Consider the following 23,882-nt stretch of genomic DNA (forward strand, 5'->3'; position numbering starts at 1 on the left):
CGGATCGCGAAATTTTGGGCAATTCCGCGTACTCCACGGAACGCAAAATTACCCAAATTCCACAAGCGGAACGGAAGTTACCGCCCAGGCCTAATCACAACCAGTGCAACTGAAAATGTGTGTGATCTTTTGTTCACCGGGATACTATTCCCACTAGAGATCTTTAACTTTAGAATGAAAGGGCATCAGCAAAAAAGTTCAAAAAGACAAACAACAACTTGAAATCTACTGAACCACTGATCTTCCAAACAATGCATCAGCCTTGACACCCGAGTCCAGTGTCACAAATGTATGAAGGGAAGACCAGGTGCCCGCCTTGCACATGTCCTGCAATAGCACAACTCAACGGAAAGCAGCAGTGATTGTTTTGGTCTCAAGAGAATGTGCTGCTATTCCTTGACGCAGAGGCCTGGTGGCTAAGCCGTACCATACTCTGATGCCTTTGGTAGATTGTGATATTCTATGCATGGGCCAACACAGCTGCCTAATGATCTTATATTCTTCAAATCTGCAAATACAATGTATGTTCTATAAGAACAGCATAGGATAGTAGTCGAGTGGAAAAACATTTGAGGCTAGCAAAGAGGACACCTTCAAATGTCATGGCAGTGTGGAGAGCAAGAGTCGAGATGGGATGCATTCGGAGAGATATGGCTGCAATCACAGATTTTGGATTTCCACTGTACGCGTCATTAGTAAGACTTTGTCTGCAGTAGTTTGTACTAGTCTGAGGCATTTTGCTGAGGCATGGAGTACTCGTATAGACTATTTTGTGCATTTGTGAAGGTCCCTCCACTAGCCTTGCTTCCTTTTAAACCTGATTTATCAGTAGTATTTTTAATATATACATGGCATTTCTATAGCGTGGTCCTAGCCAAAAGGTAGTGGAGTGCTGTACAGGGTCAAGGAAAAGGATAAAGTCGACGAGTTGTAGGAGTGGTAGCTTGATTGTGCACTGCGATGTAGTGCTCTTTAAACAGGTCAGTCTTCAACTCTTCCCTGAATTGGAGCAGGGCTGGGGTGGTCCTGATCGATAACGGGATGTTGCCCAGATCCTGGGTGAACAGATGGAAAAGGCCGGCTGCCTTTTTTTTTTTCTTATTTACCCTTCTTAGCCTGCAGTCTGATGGTGTACTGACTGCGGGTGTGCTGAGAACCACATTATAGAGTGAACTTGTCGGCAAGTTATGCAGGGGTCTTGGTCGTGATGGCTTTGTAAATGATGCAGCTGGGTTTGAAGATGGTGCGGGCCAGCAAGGGGAGCCAATGGACCTCCATCAGGAGACTATTAATACTGGACGCTCATAAATACTACATGCCTCAATGCTCTGCCCACATGCCTCTGCCCTCTTCTCTTTTTAGGGGGGGGCGGGCATGCAAGGTGTTATGCTATCTCTGCAGGTGTGTAGAATATTGTTAGATAAGTCTATTTTAATTTTCATATCTGTAATTTTCTGTGTATATGCATTTGTTACGGTAACATTGTTTTATCTGTGTCTAGGTACTGTGTAAAGATATTTGCTATTTTTTTGCATGAATTATAATTCTTGTATTTTATTAAAGTGATTTGTGCAGTTTCTGCTATGTATAAGGTTACATGACCATATTTTATATTCATTTTATTTACCTTATTTTTGTGAACATTTTAGCATGTTTCTAATATACTGTAAGTATATAATAGATGATTATTGTTACACAACTCAATGGAACTCATTTTATCGACCTCGGAAGGATGTGTGAACCCATTAGGACTTGAACCTGTGACTGTAAGGTCGAACACAGGCCCCTACAGTGGGCACATTAGTCCACTGAGCCACCAGACCCGGCTAACTCTCCTCAGAAGGTAGGACGCACTTAAGGAGAGCTCGCCACCCATTCTAGTAGCCGCATCTGTATGTCATATCTCTCAATACTGTGTCTGGTTCTTTAAGCTACATTTTCATGGAATTTAAGTTAGACTCTTTAAAAAGGGCGACAAAATTGGTCCATGACAAACTACAAGTCCTTAAGGAAAGACTCAAACTCCAAAGATGTGTACAGCAGAGGAAAGAACCAACAGGTGACATGAAAGAGATATTCCAATTTTAAAAGAAACAAATGTAAACAAAAAACAAACATTTCCTAAAATAGAGCAGCTATCATTGCCTTAACCCTCTCGCATAATACCGGAAGTGCTGTTTCCATCATCTATAAGCCTCTTCAGATCGAACCCTCCTACCAGCCGCTTCCTTCTTTAGAGCTGTAACGCGTTTGCTGGTCTCTGTGGTTAAGTGCTCGGTGAATAGTGAGCCTGTCTCTGACTGGTGGGTTAGGCTGCTTTTGATTAGCCAGTGGCTAAAGATACTTTTGAATCTCGTCAGAAGCAGTATTCTTTATAGTAAAAGTTAATAAAGACCATTAACAACTATAAAAATACATTAAAAGTCTCTTGTATAAAAATCTAAATTCATATTAGTGACAGCCACCCAAACAATATACCACATGACGCAAGTAGTACTCAAACGATGATCCACTCTTACACCGTAGTCCGGCATGTCCACATGGTTTTCCCTCTTATCTTACTTATAGCTACTTATAAGTTCACAGTACTTCAATATTCACCATGCTTTGCACACTTTATTTAATTGACCTACTACTAAGACAACAATTTTTTACTTCAATCGTGAAACTCATATCCTCTTTAATGAAATCAGGTTTCCAATTCCAAACAAACACAGCAGATGCACCAATTCTTCGTCGCCACATCCACTAAGTTACAACATTGGGATCCGTGTGGTGAGGAAGTACAAAAGTACAACAGAATCTGAATTCTGCTATGTTTACTTGCAGTAACTAGCACACACAGTTCTAATACTTCTACATGAAAAATACTATAAAATATTCCTCTAGTGTCAGCCTTCATACTACTGCTTTACTACAGATCTTAAGTGATGAGGACATCATAGCCTTCTTGCTCTAGGCTGAGAGCAACCAATGTCACATGGAGAAGAGACTCGAAACCGGTAGCCAAAGAAGTCATAACTTTAGTGTTTTGAAAATTCTTCTTTCCATATCAAGTCTTTCAAAGTTTCCTGCCTGCTCTCCTTGCTTTAAACAAGTATTTCAGGAATAGGCCATCTGTCGGAAATTACAACTTTACAAAACCATGGATTTAAAAGATAGACTTCCGTAGATGAAAATCTGCTTGTAGGCAACAAGTCTGACCAAGAATCTAATAGAGTTGACTTTATCACTATACTTTACCGAGCCTTGCATTAGTATGTGTTGGAGTATGGCTTTTATCACAGGTAGAATTGGGGCAATTGTACAAATTCTTATGCAGTTTCGTCATCACACACTTTTGTTTTCATTTCTGTACCGTGACCCTAGCTTCCCAAGGGCTTTGAAAACCACACCTTTCAGTAAATCTTTCTCCAAAACCTGGGCCTGCAAATCTAGCAAAATCAGTAGATTTGGAAGACAAAGACATGGAGAGCAAGTTGTTTTCCAGCAATTTGACTAATTTGCTTGTCAATGCTTACACTAAGGGCAAAACTATACTCTCTTCTTGCCTCCATCAACTCACCCCACAAACTTCTGTCACTTAAAAAATACCAAAAGATGCCGGTGGGCCTGATAAATGGTTGCATTGCCATATCTAAAGGATTCTAACGTGAGAGAGAAATTGATGCATCGGAGGGAAAGAGAAACTAATACCTAACAAGCAATCAGGCCATAATGTGTGTAGATTTCTCTTTTAGCACTTAAATATGTTAATTATTTATATGTGGTTACACTTTGACATGTTTAAAATCTTTATTCAAGCAATGTTATAAGTTGTTTACTTTATTTTGTATTTTTAATTGGTTTTCATCAATGACTTTAATGTGTATTCCAAGATGAGCACTTAAAGGATGGATGGTGTGGGAGTATTTACAGCACTGATGCCCACTGCCAACAAACTTTGTTCTCTTTCCTCTTAACCAAGACTCACACCAAAAACAAATATTCTAATATAATTTCAATCTAACAGTTATCACCCAAGCATGAAAGTACATTCACACGTGGAGAAACTGAATGATGGAAATTTCCAGCCTATGTACGTTTTTAAGGAAATAGAAGTGATAGCGACAAATTAGTCACAGGCTCGTCCACAAACATGTGACAAACAGTTTCGATCACATCATATTTTTAAGACTGCCTTCAACAGCACTTTGTATGGAAGTATTTCTATTTTATCTGATAAAATCCAGATGAGTGGTAGTTGCATAAAGGAAGTCAATTTAGGAAAAACCACTCATGCAGCTGAGCACGTACTCTGATCATCTCAAGGTTTAATCAAATATCTTCCACTCCCAGAGCCGCCTCCTTATGCAAAGCCTACGGTGAAGCACTTGGTGTGTGGAAGGCAGTGTTGTATCTGGGTGATATTAAAAGGTCGTTTTATTCTGCTATCGAAAAGGGCAAAATACTTTTATAAATATTTTTCTAATTTATTTAGGACTGCCCGAGTTTCAGCTTTAACTGTCGGGTCAGCCTCAAGTAATAAAAATAAATCATACATACAAAATATATACCTAGAGTGGATTTGCCTCAGCCCTCTTCATCCATTGGTCAGTTCAGGTGTCATTCACATTTTGCTTTTGCCCATCACAGTAAACAGTGTGGAGCAATGGTTGAGCCCACTTTAGCCATTGGCTATTCTCGTACCAAGTGGTAGAATTTTGCCTTAACGCATGGGCACCTCCACCTAAAAAGAAGTGCGCTTCACTCCTGGAGAAGGTGGCCAACACTTTAGTTTGTCAATGCTTTTTTCTTTAAAGTCTTTAATCTTTTTTACTTTTTCATTCATCCTTGTATGTTTAAACTATTTATTTAAAATGTTTCTATAGCGCTGCGGAACCTAGTGGGAATAATGCACTTTACGAATAGGAGCAAAATACAGATACGCTTTATATTGTACAAAGCACACATATAGCTAACACACATGGAAACTAACAAGCAACATTCATGAAGGGTGAGGGAGAGGGCGGGCCTTGAATGGGTAAGGAGTCATAAGGGCGTGTTCTCATTAGTAATGAAGTGTGAAGATCACAGTCCAGTCAGTGATTTAAGGGTTAAAGCTGTGTCTTCAAATCCTTTCTGAAGAAGAGAAGAGGAGATGGTGTTTCCAGGTGGACCTTATGTTGGTGGGATCCATGAGAAGGATTGTTTTATGGCTTGAATTGTTCTCTGTTTCTAAAGAGTCGCCGCTTCTCAGACCATCTAGGCCTCCTGTAAAAGTTAATAGGTGGACCACTGCATTAAAACTAAAAATGGTTTCTTTGCCTGTTCTAGGTCCACCTGGCAGGAAGGAGAGACCTGAACTGTTGTATTATATGTAATGACTATTTTTTCATTTACATTTTTTTATTTCAGGCTTATGGCTGCCACATTGAGGCAGGGGCGTGTTTTCTTTTTTTTGTTTTATTTTGTGGCCTTCCAGTAAAAATATAACATAAACATTTAACCATCGCAGCAAACTAACATAACAATCTTGGCTGCACACCAAAGCTAGAACTATTGGCTTTACCAATGCCAGTTTATTTATTCTTGTAACACTGCAAGGAAGCCCCTTCACAGCGCTTTGTGCAGGTGGAAGATCGAATGGTTATATGAGATCAGGTGGGGAGATCACTGTCTGCCAGTGAAGAAGGTGGATACAACTTCTACCCAATCGTGGACTCTTCCCTTGGGCATCCTGTCATTACTGGAACATGGCTGTGAGATGTCCAATGTGACTAGTTGGGCCAGCCCTGTGTTTTTTCTTAGAGTTCTGGGATGTGTAGTCTTATTTATCCATGTATAAAACCAGGACTACAAGTTCCAGAATCTAATCAAAAACTGGCCCTGGACTAACTAGTCCCAGATACACCTAGGAAGCTTGGCCTCCTAAAACCGGTCCACCGAGACCCGGAAGCAGAATCAGCTAAATAAGCAAACCCGCTTCCCGCGTCCCACATTCCAGCGAGTAGGAGTCTGCGCTGACATTTCCGGTCAGTCATCGATACTATAGAACAGACCTGGGGATGGCGCGTGAGGATTATCGGATCAGGGTCACAGCCTCCAATGAGCTGGACTCTGGTTAGCCAACAGCAAGCACCTTAATTGTATGCAGTGTAGTGAGTACTCATGAGACCATGCTTAGTGCTGTCAAAAATTAAACTAAGAAAAATAAAATTAGATGTATCCAATTTATAGTTTTTTATCATCTGTATTTGGACATATATTTACATATCTGGTTGTGTTGGCTCTTTAAAGTGGCTAACACAATAATTTAGGTTATCCCTCAGACTGTTTCAACCTCTAAAAAGATGTTGTTTTTTCCCCCCATTTGCTTTGCTTTCTAGTGAACTTCGAACAACAAGAGAGTCCACATATCAAATTCACTGTTTTGTGCCCTAGGAAAAACATGCTTTGTTAAATGCATTATTCAAACTTCCTGGTTTTCTTAGTTTGCATTGTATATTTTCACCTATATCAATTATAGTTAAGTGCTCCAAGCACTCAGCTCAAGGCACTAGCGAGTACAGGCTGTGGAGGGACACTCAAGAGCATTCCTGGGCTCTAATCTCAAGTACGTAACACAGCATGGCCAGACTAGGGGGAGACTGCAGGGTTGGTGGCATTCTATCAATAGCTGGGGTACGGCTTTTCTGATTTACCCTTGTGTAAATTACCTACAGTCCTCCATACCCAAGGAATAGGGCAATGGTGATGAAAAGTGCAGGTGAGCATCCTGCAGAAGCAACATTGCCAGTGGGGTCTCACCTGCACAAACAAGGTCTCGCTTGAACCCACACCCCTCCTCTGCCATGGTCTCCAGGTCCTGCAGCTGGTGACCAAGCGTGTCTGAGCATACTGTGCTTGGCCATCTTGGGATTCCAGGTCCTGCTGACCTATGAACCTGCTGCATCCTATCCAGAGGGAGCCTGAAACAGTTGGACCCACTCAGGCCATGGTAAGCCACTTGATATGCCTATGTGACCATCCACAAGGTCCCTGGACCATGACGACATACATCCACTGTGGTTTTCAAAGTATGGCTCAGCTTATCTGCTCACTGCTCACTGTTCACTGCTTTTTGCTGTGCAGTGGCCAGCAGGTTCTGAGTTGAACTCTGAGAAGTGTTTCATTCCAGGGCAAACAGCAACTCCATGACGTCCTTCTCCTTCATGGAGGGTGCGACAGAGCTTTGCTTTCTGAAAACTAAGATATCAGGCTTGTGGCACATGTCACTGTGCACATGGATGCCTCCAGTCACAGTCCCACCACCAACAGTCCTGCTCTTCGGTTTCCATCATGATGGTCTGAAAAGCATGCCAGCACGAGCACCGCGCCCTCATGCAGACGTACCATGGGTCAGATGAATAACTTCAGCGCCTATGAGCGGCAGAAGGGTCTAAGTGTTGGGTTGGTTAAACAGCTCTGGATCTAGCATATACATCAGCTAAGAAAATGTACAAGTTAGTGTATGAGCTGTAGACAGTTCTACTGAGAAACCTGAAGCCACTGAGCTCTATGTTTTCTACAGTGAGCTGCAGACAGGTCAGTTTCAGCACAAACAAGTGCATGGGGCAGTGCTGAGCCAGTGCATTGACATGGGTCCCTTTCATAATACCACCAAGTTCATTCCTACTGCTTCCGCGTTAAAATGAAGCTTGGAACTGATGGTGATGAACCAAGGCTTGATGCTTGGCAACATCACCCGCACAAAGTACCAAGGCCACATTTATTGGAAACGTATTGAGCTGTGCCGTTCTTTCCGTAAGGCTGGATAATGCCCTAGAAGAGTGCATGCACCGAAAACAAAAGTAAAGGGAATTTTGCAACTTTCACACAAGCCAATCAGATAAACTGACTCTACATTGTTTTCAAATAAACAAAGGCCTGCATGCTTTAAACCAATGTGACTGCTTTCAAAATAGACACAAAATCCCTTAGCTACGGCACAACAATGTCAAATAAATATTGTGGAGTGAGTTGCACAGGCCAATGACCCAAGGCACCCCAAAGCTCATGAAATGTTTTACTAAATCCTCTTCTTCATAACAGCAGCATAGTTTGCTGTCACTTAAGACCCATGCGTATTAATTCCTTAGCAGACTTCTTCTCCATGACCAGCTAGAGCAGGAATAGGCCCAGACATTGGCTCACCTCCGTCTTTGTATCTCCAGACAAAGAGCAGGGCAGTGTGACACCGGTGTACTAGAATAGAGCACACGCTATATATATATATATATATATATACCTTAATTTAGCTCATGATTGTCATTTATCTGAAGAACAGAGCAGCAGGACGGTGTGTTAAGTGTCACCATTAACCTTTTATCTGCTACAAACAAATGTTAATCAAGTTATCTCAATTTATGCACATTCTTGTCACGGCGAGGGACTGGACAGCTTGGAAGAGGGATATGAGTAATATGAAATTAGATAGGAATGGAGGTGAAAAGAAGAACATAAAGTTACTTGAAATAATAAATTCAAGGAAAGGTTGCAAAGAAGAGAGGTAGAACCAGGAAAGAAGGGAAAAACAATTGAGAAGTTGGAATCAACGAGGGAAGTAAAGAGAAAAAAATAACATTTTTTTATAAGCACAGGAAAAAGGCCCATCCCCATGATTTTGTATGGAGAAAAACAGAGTGAACACTGATAAACACCGATTTATTTCTTACAAAATCTTGAAAAATTTGAAAACACTGAAAAAGCCCAGCAGAATTCACAATAGAAACTGAAAACAGAAAATCCTACATATATAATGTTTTTTGTGGTGGACTGCATATATCAAATAAATAAGCCAATAAATATATACAATTTTGAAATGAAAACATGCGTTGCTGCCCTTGACACCCTAGCAAAGAACGAATGAGAGCGTTGGCACCTGTAACGTTGAGCCGCACTGTGTTGCTCTTCTCAATTTTATAATGCCGCAAGTGAATGAGTTCACACTGATATTCTCCACTGTCCTCCTCCTTCAGCATCGTGATCTCCAGCTCGGCAGTTGTTATGCCTTCATTCCAGGATGTTCTGTATTTCCCAAATATTGGCTGTGATGATTCTGCAATCTTTTTAGCTTGGCTGCCATTGTATGATGCAAGCCAGTTGATGTAAGGTTTGTTGTCACTGCTGCTTGGCGAAGAATAGTTGATCGAGGAGATATCACAGATGAGCTTTACTCTCTCGTTCACATACATCCATGAGCTGGATGGCACATGGGATAGAACCAGTTTTTCCTCTTGAACAAAAAAAACATATTTAGTATTGAGTAAGTATTTAATAGATTTAGTCATAGTCAGATTTTCTTTAACATAACCATGAAAGTAATTTAGGAGTAGTCAAGCGATGAGGAAGATACCCCTTGTTTATCTTTTGTTGACCCCGGCACTGCCGTACTTATCTTGGTCTCAGATGTCAAGAAGGTCTTGATTCCGGGCTGCATGATACTGGGGCATGCGATTGTACCACTACCATCCAACACAATTGCCCCAGTACTGTGCAATTGAAAGTAAGGCCCAGTGGAATGGGGTATTATTGTGTGAGGCCCATTGTTTTGTTGTAAAACCACACAGAATCCACTATTGCAGGCTGTTTACCAGATACATTTACCAGCTGCTCTGATCAAGTTTTAAATGTATATGAGGGTGGTTGGAGGATGTTGGATGTGGAGCAGGGGAGGTGATTTTTTTTTGTCGCAGGGCAGGTTTAGGGAGGGAGGATGGGAGACGAGGAGGGGGTTAATCATTGCATGTTAGAAAAGCCAAGACCTTAATGTGATTTTTCTGGCCAGAATTACCATCTAGTAATATTGTCCTTGGTTCTTCCACACCCAGTAAAAAGCGGTGAGGAACAACCAAAAGTCATATTCAGGTGGAACAAAATTAATGCATAAAAGTATATTCTAATTTCACTCTGCCTAAGTTTAAAACAGGGCTTCAGAGGAGAGCTGTGGGAACACTCCACTTTCAGAAGTTTGTACTCCTTGCCCTTGACATGGCACATCAACAGCAAACAGGAAGGGTTGAGGGGCTAACAATGGGACATCCCCACTCGAAGGGGGCATGAGGCCACTTTCAACACCCTTGCCATTTTAGTGAACTGATGGCCATGAACTTAGGAAGGTTAAGACTGACAGGGAAGGATGTGGCAAATTCCGTAGCTAGAGGCAAGCTCACTGAAAGGAGAATTTGATATGTGTTCGACTCTGCCCCAGACCCTACTGGCCTTTCATTGTCACGGTTTCTAAATAATCCTCCCAAATCAATAAAGGCGAAATGACACTGGTCAGTGTTTTCACGCCTTCCAGGTAGCCCCTCCTACCAATCGAACCCAGCATCCTCCCTTACTCCATCCCTTCTTCTCATTCCCCATAAAAAACAGTTCTGGACATTCAAGTGAGTGCGTAAATTCGCTAATGAGGGAAGAGTGCAGAATAAGTCCGCCTCTGACCTCATTGAAAACATTTTGAAATCAGCATGAACTGAGGTGGTTTGCAACCACATGCTCTATTCTGTTTCTGGGAAGCTATTCTTGATCCACATCCTTTTCCTGGCAAAAATTGCATTTGAGGGAACGTTGCGCAATACATTTTCTGGAATATCTGCTCCCTGACAAAACTTGCATTTGGGTGAGTTATTAAAAAAACTGTCTATGCCATGACATAATATACATTTACACAAACTGTGCCAAAACGCATTAAAAAAATGTTTTAATGACAAGACTGCATGCGAATGAACTGTGCAAGAATAGAAGGTAAAACAGTCCTCAAGTACAAATCTAAGCCCAAGCAACAATACTTCTATCCTCCTTAAAACATGTCAGTTCTTGCCTCATCTTAAGACCCCTCTTTGCAATCTAACATAGTTCACATAGATGCAAGCACTACTGCACAAAAAAACACACACCTACTGCACACACCCACTGTAAGAAAGTGGGTTTTCGAAAGAAGAGGGTGAAAACGCTTCTCAGACAACAGCCAAAATCCATGTCAGGGTGAACCACAAAAGTCACTTAATTCACTTGTGCTTAATCCTCTGGGTGCTTGGCACAAAGCAGTGAGGCTTAACTTAGTAGGAATGTGTAAAGTATTTATGCAGCACAAAAATGGGAATAAAGTGAAAACACAACACAAAAAGAAATTCCACACCAATTCAGAAAAAGAGTCAAATGTAATACATAAAATGAGACCAAAATGAGAAAAATCCAATCAGTACAACCAGAGATATGCAATTTTACAGGTTTAAGTAAAACTAGCACCAAAAAGCAGAAAGAGCTTACTGTGGGTAGCCAGTCGCGCTAGACAGGGACAAAGTCAAAAGTTCAGACTGTTCACAATGGAGTGCGGGACGGATACAGGGACGACGGTAGTCCAGCTGAAAAATGTACCTTCTCAAAGTCTGGAGTGCAGAGTTCAAAGCTTCAGGATTTCACAGGAGGAGGCCAACTAATGCCAGCCAAGGGTTCCAGGCCCTAGAACGGCACCTATTGGGGTTCAGGAACTCACTCTAGCAAGGCTTCAGGGCTCAGGCAGGTCCAGTTGCAAATCCAGGCAGCGTCAGTTGCAGGTCCAGCCAGCGCCAGTTGCTTTAGGTCAGCTGCACAGTTGCAGAACAGCCTCTGCAGCTTGCTGTGTCACTGTAACTCAGAATAGGAGGTAAGCCAACTGACCGTTGGAGTGCCTCTAGTAGTCCTGCATTCAAGGAGATGGTCCTTTCTCCTTCATGCAGCAGGGTAGGTCTCTGAAGAACAAGGCAGTCATTCTGTAGTCTCTAGCAGGCTTGGAAGTGTACTGAAGAGTGGGTCTGATGGTCCTAGTTTATATCTGGTGCCAGCTCTAAAGTGGAAGAAATACCTGGAGTTTTCCTCCCACATATGGTTCTAGAATTTCCTTCCTCCCTACCCAGGCTCCAAGGACTGTAGGGTGATAAAAGCATGTTGTGAAGTTTTTGTGAGTGTGCTGAGGCAGCTCCTTTGAAATGTAGGTGAAGAAGGGAACTCCTCCAACCCTCCCATCCTAGCAGGATGACCGTTTCCCAGATGTAGTGATGTCATTAGATAGAACTGTGGCCGTTCAGCCATGGCCACGTAGACAGTACAAAGGGTTCTGGGGTTGTCGGTTGCTGGAGACTAGTAGCTATGAAGCAAACAGACTGCTCTGTGTCCGTGCAATAAACATCTCTTAATGATACTAAAGGCTCTGCATCATTACAGATTTGTGACGAGCGCCGATGCGCCCTCATGTCTGCCTCACCCTGACTTTATTGCGGTAAGAGCGCTTGCTGCATGTCGACCGAAACAAGCAAAAAAAAATCGGCGTGATCAGATTTAATCAAGAAGTTGATGCGGTTGTGATTGCCTGTATCGCACAGTAATTTAGCATTGCACACTCAAATAATTTCATTTAATAAGAAGAACTGCTTACCGCAGTGCAGCACGAGGAAGAAACTGCCTCAGATGAAATGCGAGCATGCGCGTAGCAAATCTCGCGTAATTTCGCCTGAAGCGTCATAAACGGCGGTCATCTTAGATTCAGGCAAAGGAAGTCTCACGAGACTTTAGAAATCTTGGCGGCCATCTTAAAGTCAGGCTTGTTTTTTGGGACACTGCAGTTGTAGACTATGTGCCTCCATATTAAAGTCAGGCTGGTTTTGGGGACATTACAGTTATATACTATGTGACTCCATATTAAAGTCAGGCTAATTTAGTTGTAATCACTTTTAAGCAAAACAACTGAAGAATAAACAAATAAACAATATAAAATGGATACTATACTTATAGAAGAGGGTGAAAGTTCAAACAGTGTGTCTACAAACACACGTGTGGATGAACAAAAGGAGGAAAACGTGTCAAGTTCAATTTATAGAAGACCTTTACGATTTGATATTACAGAGGCTCAAACAATTGCTCAAAGATGGGAAAAATGGACAAGACGATTTGAACATTTTCTTAAGGCCACATGCAAAAAGTATACTGATGAGCAAGCAAAGGATTTACTGCTCAATTTAGTGGGTGATGAAGTGGAAGATATTATTGTCACATTCCCAGAGACATACAAAAACACATATGAAGGCATCATGAAAAGTTTGAATGAAAGATTTGACCCACAAAGAAATATAGATTTTGAAAGGTACACCTTAAACATGACGTGCCAACAAGACAATGAAACTATTGATAAATTTGTGACCAAGTTAAAATAATTAGTCATGTTTTGTGAATTTGATAAGTTCAATAATGAGGAAGCTGTCAGGTTAAGAGTTATTCAAGGATGCAATTCAGAAGAATTCAGGAAGAAACTTCTTGAAAAAGCCTACGATTTAGAACAGTTCCACGCATGGCACGTACTGATGCTCAAGCAAAAAAACATGCAAACAACATGGAGCAAGGAAGAGTTAAAGAGTTAGAACAAGTTCACCAAATGACCAAGAAAGACAGCAAAAGTGAAGAAAGGGATAAAAAAAGGATGAGAAAACTAATAACAGAGAGGAAAAACCTACAACCTTTAGGAAGGAGAAAAGAACGTGTTATAGATGTTGACAACCATTTCCACATGTGAATATATGTCCAGCCATTGGACAACAGTGCAAAGAATGTGAAAGGATGAATCATTTTACTGCTGTATGCAAATTCAAACGAAAGGATAATGGAAAAATGTGGAAGAGACAAGTGAAAGGAAATACAAAATATGTCAGACAAATGAAAAGTGTTTACGATTCTTCCACTGATTAATTTGAGCAAGAGCGATTGTATTTAATGTCAGAAAGAAACAAGGTGAAAAGATCAATCTGTTAAAAAAGGAAGATATTCAAAAAACAGCTTCTGTTGACATATTAGTGGGGTCTCAAAAGGTTCCTTTCGTGCTAGACAGTGGAGCAACTTGTAATATCATGTGCACGACTGAATATGACAAAATGGAAAATAAACCCCCTCTTGTTTCATCAAATGTCAACGTTTTGCAATGGCGGGCAAAAGGCCCTGTAACATGTTTAGGGAAATTCGAAGAAAGTTTATCTTATGGAAAGGTATTTCTTAAAGAAGAAATACATGTATTGAAAGGAGAAACTGCTGGGCCATATTTGCTAAGCAATGTCATAGCTCAGTAAATGGGACTGTTGGCTATGACGTTTCATGTAACAACGGAACAACATGTACTAAAAGAGTTTCCTGTTTTAACAAAAGGTCTTGGAAAGTTAAAAGGAAAGACAATGTTGCTGCACTTAAATGAGAAATTGAAGCCAGTAGCACAAATGCACATGAGAGTTCCAATTCACATGCAAGGCAAAGTTGAAGAGGAAATTAATTCCTTACTTAAAGAAGACATAATTGAGCTTGCCACAAGCCCAACACCTTGGGTGTCTCCGATTGTTATGGTGCCGAAAAAGGGCAAGAGCCAGATTAGAATCTGTGTTGATTTGAGGATACTGAATACTGCAATTGAGAGAGAGACATCCTGGGCCTCATTTGAACGACTTGATTAGTATTTTGAATGGGGCGACAATCTTCTCGAAATTGGATCTCGGTAAAGGATATCATCAATTGGAAATTGATGAGAAATCAAGATACATTACAACTTTTTAAACACATATGGGATAATTCCGTTACAAAAGACTCAATTTTGGAATATGCTCAGCTGCAGAGATTTTTCAAGAAATCATAAAAAAGATTATTATACCAATAAAAAATTCAATGAATTACACAGTGATGATATTCTTGTTTTTAGAAAAACAAAGTGAACATAATCAAGCACTAACAGAAGTTTGTCAAGAGCTCATGAAAGCTGGGTTAACATTGAACCCTGAAAAGTGTGAAGTTGGTAAAGCGTAATTAACGTTTTATGGTCATATATTCTCAAGCAAAGGAATGAGACCGGATCCAAAGAAAGTATCATCACTAGTGGCAATGTCTTGTCCAAAAGACATAACAGAACTATGCTCTTTCCTAGGAATGGCTAGCTATTGTTCCCGTTATATTAAGAATGATGCTACTGTCAGTTCACCCCTTAGAGAGTTAACGAAAAAGGACAGGGCATTCCTTTGGATTAAAGAATGCAATGATGCATTTGAGAAGATAAAAAAGGACATAGCAACAGCAACAAGTTTGAAATATTTCGATACAAATCTGTGCACAGAAATTGTAGTAGATGCGAGTCCAGTGGGACTTGGTGCCATTCTGCTTCAGCATAGACATGGAAAAGATGCCCCAAGAGTTTTGGTCTCGCATGCTAGTCGAAGCCTGACGGATATAGAAAAGAAATATTCTCAAACGGAGAAGGAGAGTTTGGCGGTAGTCTGGGCATGTGAGCACTATTTTTGTTTTGAAAATCATTCGTGATAGTAACAGATCACCAAGCTCTCTCAACTATTTTTGGAAATCCGAAAGCGAAAAGAACACTTCAGATTGAAAGATGGGGTTTGAGGTTAATGGACTATGATTTAAAATAATTCATAAACCAGGGAAAGAATATAATCCAGCTGATTACTTGTCTAGACATCCAACAGATGAGGATAAAAATGAAATGAATGACACAGAAAACCACATAAACTTCATTATTAAGTCAACAGTTCCTGAAGTGATCTCCTAACAAGAACTAATTCAAGAGAAGTGAAAAGAATAATAAACATAAATAAATGGAGGCATGTCAATGTTTTTTTGAAATTTCAAGCAAGAGGGATGTGCTTGCGTTAAAAAATGTTCAAGCAGTATTGACAATAGCCACTTCTGGTGTTCTTATAAGAGGGAACAGGATAGTCATCCCAAGCAGTTTACAAAGACGTGTCATTAGTCTTACGCTTGAAAGTCATAGAGGGATATCAGCGACAAAAACTCTCTTAAGAGAAAAAGTGTAGTTTCCAAGGCTTGACAGTCAAGTAGAAGAAATTGTGCATTCTTGTCATTTCCGCCAGTGCACTACAAGAGAAAGAACTGTTGAAGAATTGCAGATGTCTAAATTGCCAATGCTGTCTGGTCTGATCTAGCATGTGATTTTTATGGACCTTTGGATTCTGGGCGTTATTTATTTGTTCTCATTGATGAATATTCTAGATTTCCAATTGTAAAAACAGTGTCATCCACTTCTGCATCTGTGGTTTTGCCTATTCTTGGTGACATTTTCTCAGCTTGGGGTATACCCAAAGTTTTAAAAACAGACAATGGCCCACCTTTTAATGGAAAAGAATTTACGAAATGTCTTGATTATATGGGTGTGAGACATAGGAAAATTACCCCACTGTGGCCACAAGCAAATGCTATAGTGGAAAGACTGATGGCTACATTAAAAAAAAGTGCACAGAGAGCAAAGTTAACAGACATTTCTGTGACTCAAGCTGTGTGTCAAGTGTTGCATGACTACAGGAATACGCCTCATGGTTCGACTGGAAAGACTCCGTCAGAGCTTATGTTTGGCCAGTCTAGACAAACACGTTTGCCACAATTGTCAATAAAACCTCCTAAAGAACATACACAAATTGCAAAGAGAGATGAGACAATGAATGAAACGATGAAGCAGAATGAGAAACAAAGACAGTCTGTTCGCAGAGGAAGCTATGATATAGGGGATCTGTTATTGGTAAGGCAAAATCAGACATGAAATCCATGAGCAGATTTCACCCGTCTCGATTGGAAGTGACTAAGGTGAAGGGTTCAGCTGTCACCGCTCAGAATGAGGATAAAGTGATAACACGGAATAAGGCACATTTCAAAAAGTTTATAAGCCCCTCAAATGAATGTGTAGAGAAGGGGATGGTACCAATGTTTCTATTCCTCTTAGAAGAACAGAAAGGGTACAAAAAAGACCTCAAAGACGGATTGAACAATGTTCATGATTTATTTCTATTTCTCTATTTTTGTTATTTGTCATTTATTATTTGTCATGCCATTTATTGTCAAGAAAGGGGAAGATGTAGTGATGTCATTAAATAGAACTGTGGCCGTGTAGCCATGGCCACGTAGAATGTAGAAAGGGTTCTGGGGTTGTCAGTTGCTGGAGGCTAGTAGCCATGAAGCAAACGGACTGCACTGTGTCCGTGCAATAAACATCTCTTAATGATACTAAAGGCTCCGCATCGTTACACCAGCTACACTTGGGTCCAATTGTTCACTGTCTGTGCCCAATATGCATTCCTAATGGGGGAGAAATCAACAGGCCAGGCTGCTGGAAACTCCTAGAAGGCCTCAGAATGCTTAAGGCAGGAAAATGCCAACTTTCTAAAAGTGCCATTTTCAAACTTGTAATCTAAAATACAACTTTACCTTTAAAGAGGATTTAAAATAACATTCCATTTGAGTCCAAACTTGCCAATTTTACCTGCTCTCAATCAAAAGTTAGCATTTAGTACATGTAATAAAGTAACCTGGTGTTATCCTATGTGAGAGATGGGCCTTGCAGTAGTGAAAGTAGGGGTGTATTCACTGCCAAGGCCTGTAAAACTTAAAACATGCCCTACTTTTTAAATACAGGCACCCTTCCCTATAGGGCTGGTTAGGACCTACTTTATGGGTTGCTTATATTAAAAAGAGAGGGTTAGACCTGACAAAATGTTTATTTTGCCAGGTCGAACTGGCAGTTTAAAACTGTACACACAGCCTGCAATGGCATCCTGGGACATGTTCTAAAGGGCTACATAAATGGGTGGCACAATAATTGGTGCAGGCCCAATAGTAGCATTTAATTTAAAGGCCCTGGGTACATATCAAACCACTGTACTAGGGACTTATAAGTAGTTAAAATGTGCCAATTGTGTCTAAGCCAATTTTACCATATGTTAAGGAGGGAGCACAGCACTTTAGCAGTGGTTAGCGGTGATAAAGTGCACAGAGTTCTAAAAGCCAACAAAAAACGGTTCGGAAAATAGGAGGGGTGAAGGCAAAACCCCCAATAACTCATATTGACTACCACAGCATCCCTCATGACTAGATGAATTGCTTTGCATTAACTTTACATCCAAAAGTCCTAAACCTCCTCACAAAGGTCAACCTAAGTCCACCACATCACATCCACATCCTTCAAGAACTTCCCCTTTGAAAGTTTCAAATGTGGTCTAAATCCTCTCATTCTCCATACCTCAGATGATTATGACACCCTCTTGACACACTGAGTTCCTTACTCAATCCCTTTACCAACAACCACCATCCCTCCGGACCAAGAAGAATACAATGCTGCCTGATACTCCTAAACCTTGAACTCCTTCCAACGCAGGGAAGGTTGTATAAAACATCAGACTGTCATCCAAAACAGACAAAGGGCCCTTTGCTCTAAAAATGCAGTCTGCCCGAAAACAGGCCATATCAGAGTGCTACACTAAAGCCATCACTGAAACAGAGAATTAAAGAACGGTGCTATTCCAAGTAGATGTTGCACAAACCGGGTGATTCAAGATAGCAGCTTACATGCAAAACTACTTAAGCACAACTTTGAAAGTACCCACAAGAGCACTGAGCTCTCTCACGCAAACTCCATCACACACACACCTCATTTCGGCATATCGCTTCATGTCAGTCCAATAAATGTGATTGGTTCCCGCAAATCACTATTCTATGATGATGACACATTTCCCTTCTCAACCAAAGCCCTACCCACAGCACTATCTCACTAATGTTAGACATCTTCAACACTTATCTCTGCACTGGAACCTTGACAACAGATGTGAAAATAGGGCCAAATATTCCCCTTACTAAAATACGTTCTTGTATGCTGATGAGTTTGTCAACTACCATCCCATCAGTCACCTCACCTAAGCAATCTATAGTCATAAAAAGAAGAGGAAATGCAACTCCAAAATCACATAGATCAACACAATCTTCTACGTGCACACCAAACAAACTTCAGTGCAAGACCAGCATCCGTAAACGTACACATATATAAATGCAATTACAACACAATACAATAATTGATGATGCCTTCAAAATAATACATCTTGGAGATACCTGCCTCTTGGTCCCCCCACCTCTAAGAACCATAGAACACCACTGAATACCTAATAGTTCTGAACACTGCATATGTAACAATGTGTATAACATGATTCTTAATTGGTTTGCTTCATTTCTTGAAACAGAAAAGAATGTGCTTGAATTTACTCCCTAAATCCTAACCCCTGGTCCCAGTCAAATATAGTTATCATTAATGCTCAGGTCTTGCCACAGTGATATTCAATTATACACGCAGCCACTAGGAATGCTTCCTTCTGAGTAAGACATTACCATTTACCAATAGGAAGGTGGCATGCAATTTAACTTAAAGTGTCCATTCCATTCATTCGTGGATATACACTCCACAAACCACCTAAAATTGATCCAACAGAGATCAGAATTTATACTACTCACTGGCGACCAATTGCAACAGATAAGTTAATTAAAGTGGAACCTAGAGGTTTTGCTGTCAGTGTTCACAACCCTAGGAATCTTCAGTGAGCGCTTGAAGACCACATCAACAAGAAGCCCTGGCATAAATCTCCAATAGCCCCCACTTGCCTGATTTGGAAGGATGAAGTAGTTAAGGTGGGACTAGCGGCAAGCATGGCCATTCGCACTGAGGAAAATAGAGGTCTGTGCAAAAATCCCATAGCTATGAGCTGGGACACCATATTGGAATCTTTGAAGGTGACTTATGTCCTTACTTCTGGAAATGTATAAGCCTGATCGTATACAGTATGAGGAATGTACGCATAACGGAGTTCCCTGTATTACTCTGTCTGGTGTCTTCCATTAAGGCTAGTCGTATAGCAGAATTGCTATCCCTAGGACATGTTTCACCGTCAACTTGCCTCTTAGTTCACTAATAGCATTGTCATCAGAGTGGAGGAAGCAATGTTTCTCAGTTCATGTTTAAAAACTCCCATAAATATATTACTAAATTATGATGGGGTAGCCCACTATCACTTACAAATGGCATATTCCCATTAAAATAATCACAAACTTTCCCACTGATGTGTAGTTTTGCTGATAAAAACATATATAGCGTAGATATGATAATGTGTGGAAATCAGGTTTCAGCACATATTTATCATTTGCACATCACCAAGTAGTGTTTTGATTTGTTTTGACCCTATGAAAATCTTTGTTTCCATCACACCTCAGAATTAAAAATGTGCTTTCCTAACTACTGAAATATATTTTTAAATATGTGTGCACTTCATTTACAAGCTATTTAAATGTTGTTTTGTTTGACATCCAAGAGCCTTTCATTTCACACTGCCTGTACCCAATTACAATTGCCAGAAAGTTTGTTTACTTTTCTTCCTCTGAATGCAAAGTTAGAGGATTTTGTATACACCAAACTCTTGTATAAAAATAAGCATCAGTTTTTAAGAAGACATAAGCGCAGATTTGACCTCTATCTTTGAACCACAGCAAATGTGACAAGATTAAAACAAGATTTAAAGGCATCTTTACTCTCATTCACTTTCTGAATGAACAGAACACCTGTTTTGCCAGTTGAAGCTCTCTCACCAGACAGGGCCAGTAGGCCCTCAAAACAGCTCCCCCTGATAAAATCTGACTCGACATAGCGAGTGGGCCGGTAGATTCCTAGAGCTCTGACTGGGGTGGAGTGTTCGTCTGCAACAGGAAACAAAATCTTGAACACTTTACAATGATTAAATGGGGTGGAAAGAATGATTCCTTCTTTGTCAGGTATATGTTTTGTTTCACTATTGATGCAAATTCATGTTTGCGTTATATACTTATTATTTACTTTTTCTGTAGTACAACCCAGACCTGCAGTGTCAAAGCACTTCACATTTAATCACAATAGTGAGTATTTTAATATATGCTGCAGTTTATCAAAAAGATAGGGAAATTGCAATTACTAAGAAAAAGTATCAGCGGCCCTCGGAGAAAAATATACTGGTGTGTTCTTGCAAAAGGGCAGTCTAAAAACACTACACAAACAAGGATGCAGGCTGTTAAGGACTTAGAAAGCCTTCAACAAAATTAAGGTATGAAAGGGAGTAATTAGTTAATCTAGTACCTACTTTCTTGAGAATTGGAGAAGGTGGCCCAATGAGGCATATTTTTTCGTTCAAGTGTAGAGTTATGTCTGCCACTTTATTCAATCTTTGTCATACAAAAGGTCTGAAGCACATCCTATTAAAAGATAAGGTCAATAGAACAAAGGTCAGGTGACAGTTTTTAATTTAATAAAATATTTCAATTTACTTAGGGCTGTTTGTGGTGTGGAGTTAACATACTTGTGGTGAAACTAAATGTTCATTTGTATAATACATAGATTTTGTCTTTAAGGAATATTCATAAAAATAGATTGTAAGACACTATATAAGTAATATAACTATGGGCAAAATGCCAAAAGACTGCTAGTCGTGGATACCATGATGCTGTATTGACCGAAATGTGCTGTCTTGGAAGATTTTAGAAACAAGCTAAATCAAAAAGTAGATATTTTTCCGTATGAAGAATCGGGAAATAATTATTATGCCGAGGAGGTCCATCAGAGATTAGAGGAAGGGACAAAACGGTATACACAGTATTGTTTATGAGAATGGTCATAACCTGATTGCTTTTAAAGAGGAGGGATCAGATAAGTGAAACAGCTCTGCATATGCGTTACACACATCTTTGTATGAATGGGCATGGATAAACGGCCAATGTGTATTTTATAAGAATTGTGTATATCTATGGACACTTTATGCATTTTCATAGACATCATTAATGCATCCCTGTCTTGTGACAATTAAATGAATTGAGAACTACATCCTACTGTGTTCACCAACATTTTATGAGAAATATGTACTTATATAAATTAAAGTACCATGTTGAAATAAAAACAATTTTTGTTCTACAATCCAAGGTTGAAATTGTATTTTACTGGGAAGGTTGGAGCATCAAAATGTAGTTGTACTTCTAAAAGCTGAAGTGAAACGCTAGACAGTAGCAAATCACTTTAACTCTTTAGTTCTTAATGTATGCTCTATTTTTGCTGGCAATTACCAGTGCTTCAATTGAGGCCACCAATCATCCATACTAAATTACGTTTGTTGTGCGTGTGCAGCTCACATGAATGAAGCTAAGGATACCAACTTATCTTTAGGCTCCAATTTCAAATTATTTCACATTTTCAGAGCATATTAAATATTTCAATTTTAAATTCTGCTTTTTTCTTTGCATATACGTTACCTGCTAATATTGTTTCGTTTCTAAACAGTTGCAGCCTCCTGAGTAGGAGGATCACAGATTAATAACTGCTATTATGCAGGACGCCATGCCACATAATTCATAGTAAATGCTGAGCTAGAGCTGTGGAATGGGTCTGTCTTGGTCTTAAAAACTGAAGTTCAAGCCCAGCCAGTCAAAGTTCATTTGTGAGCTGTGCAACAAATGACAGGAAAAATCTCTTTAAAATTCAAAAAGAGTTTATTATTTTTAAGCCCAATGGTTTAATATATTACATCCCATTGCTGTATAGAATGGAAATAATTACAATTCTGGGTTTGTAAATGCAAAAAAGTAACATCTTGCCAATAGTTAACTCTGTTTTAGGCACCAAAGGTGCACAATACTCAAACTCCTTAATTTGTCAGTGGTGCAGCCAACAAAGAGAGTACTTTCAATTCTTATTTATGTCTGTGACATTTTGTTTAACTTTGGACAAGAATAAGGAGGGCGTGCAGTTAAAAACTCTTTGTCTACAACTAGAAAATTATTAGATTTTTTTATACTGTGCTTTTGAGCTCATGTCTAAATCAACTGCAAAAGAAGGAAACACTTGCTAGGGTATCTTGTCTTCAAAATGTAAAAAGTGCATTACATTTAATATAAAATGCAAGTTTGGAGAGGTGGAACCAACGGCTGGTGGGCTGGGACAGAGTCACTCAGTGTCAAGTCAGGGAGAGCCTAATTAGCCTTTAGCCCACCAACCTACTGTAAGTGTGTTTGCTTTGAGTAAAATAGCGACTCTTGATTTTTTTTAAACTTTACAAATATGGACAGTGGCTAGGAGAATAGCGGTGAGAGAGCAGGGAGTGTAAAACTGGTGCAAGTGTGATGGTGTGTGAGGTTGGCGCAGGAGTGAGAGTGGATGCAGATAAATATTGTGGATGTGGTGAGAGTAGATCTGGTGGAGGAGTTAGGATGGAGTGAGAGCTTGTTGATCCAGAATGCAAGATTGTGGATTGGGATAGGATAGTTGATTGTGTCAAGAGGGAGGAAAGTATGAGACAAGGTGATAACAACAGTCTGCCAGCTGCAGACATTGATATTAAACTGAGTGGATGTTAATAAATACAGAACTGTAAGTAAAGACTTGCTTCTGGTGTTTTGTGATGGTTGAAATATGTTTTTATTCAATCAATTATTCAAGAATTTCGCCATGTGGAAGTAGTGGCTCTAAACATTGTAATTAATGCTTAGATGTTTGGAAGCCATTGGCTTCAGTAAAAACAATTAGTCTGTCCAGAAACATTTCAGAAAACAATTAATGAGGGAGTTAAAAGGCAATTAAATTTTCGGTGTGAACCATTAAAATGGTCCACATTATTATTGTAATACAAGAAGGATCATAGCCTTGACATATACAGATGAGTTTCTTTCTGGATCTCATTCTCTCAGCTACATCAATTCTAACTGCTACAAGTTTTTGATTTTAAGGAAAAGGAAGCACAAATGAGGTGATACAATTTACCTTGATCACCCAATTCAGCTAAGCCGGTGAAACAGGATTTGAGGACCAGTTTCCTAGATACTATGACTCCAGCTCAGCCACAAGTTTCCTAAATCATCTCAGAACAAAGTTTGTGCACAGATGTCTTTTAAGAGCTAAATAAGAACACTTTTGAATAAATGCTGGAAGTAAACCACTTAACTTATTTGTGAAAATCAACGACCATGCGTGATGTTAACATCACAACAATTTTGTAAGA

General features: G+C 39.9%; 1 protein-coding gene across 1 annotated transcript in view; it reads right to left on the reverse strand.

Annotated features, from left to right (window-relative positions):
• The window catches only part of LOC146788688 (programmed cell death protein 1-like), a 60,355-nt gene that overhangs the window by 33,866 nt on the left and 2,607 nt on the right, over positions 1 to 23,882 (reverse strand). Inside the window, exon 2 of the mRNA XM_085634137.1 lies at positions 8,903 to 9,256. Coding sequence (XP_085490263.1) covers positions 8,903 to 9,256 — 354 coding nt within the window. The remainder of the gene's footprint in view (positions 1 to 8,902; positions 9,257 to 23,882) is intronic.

Source organism: Triturus cristatus, chromosome 11 (genome assembly GCF_964204655.1).
Source record: "Triturus cristatus chromosome 11, aTriCri1.1, whole genome shotgun sequence".
Taxonomy (NCBI): domain Eukaryota; kingdom Metazoa; phylum Chordata; class Amphibia; order Caudata; family Salamandridae; genus Triturus; species Triturus cristatus.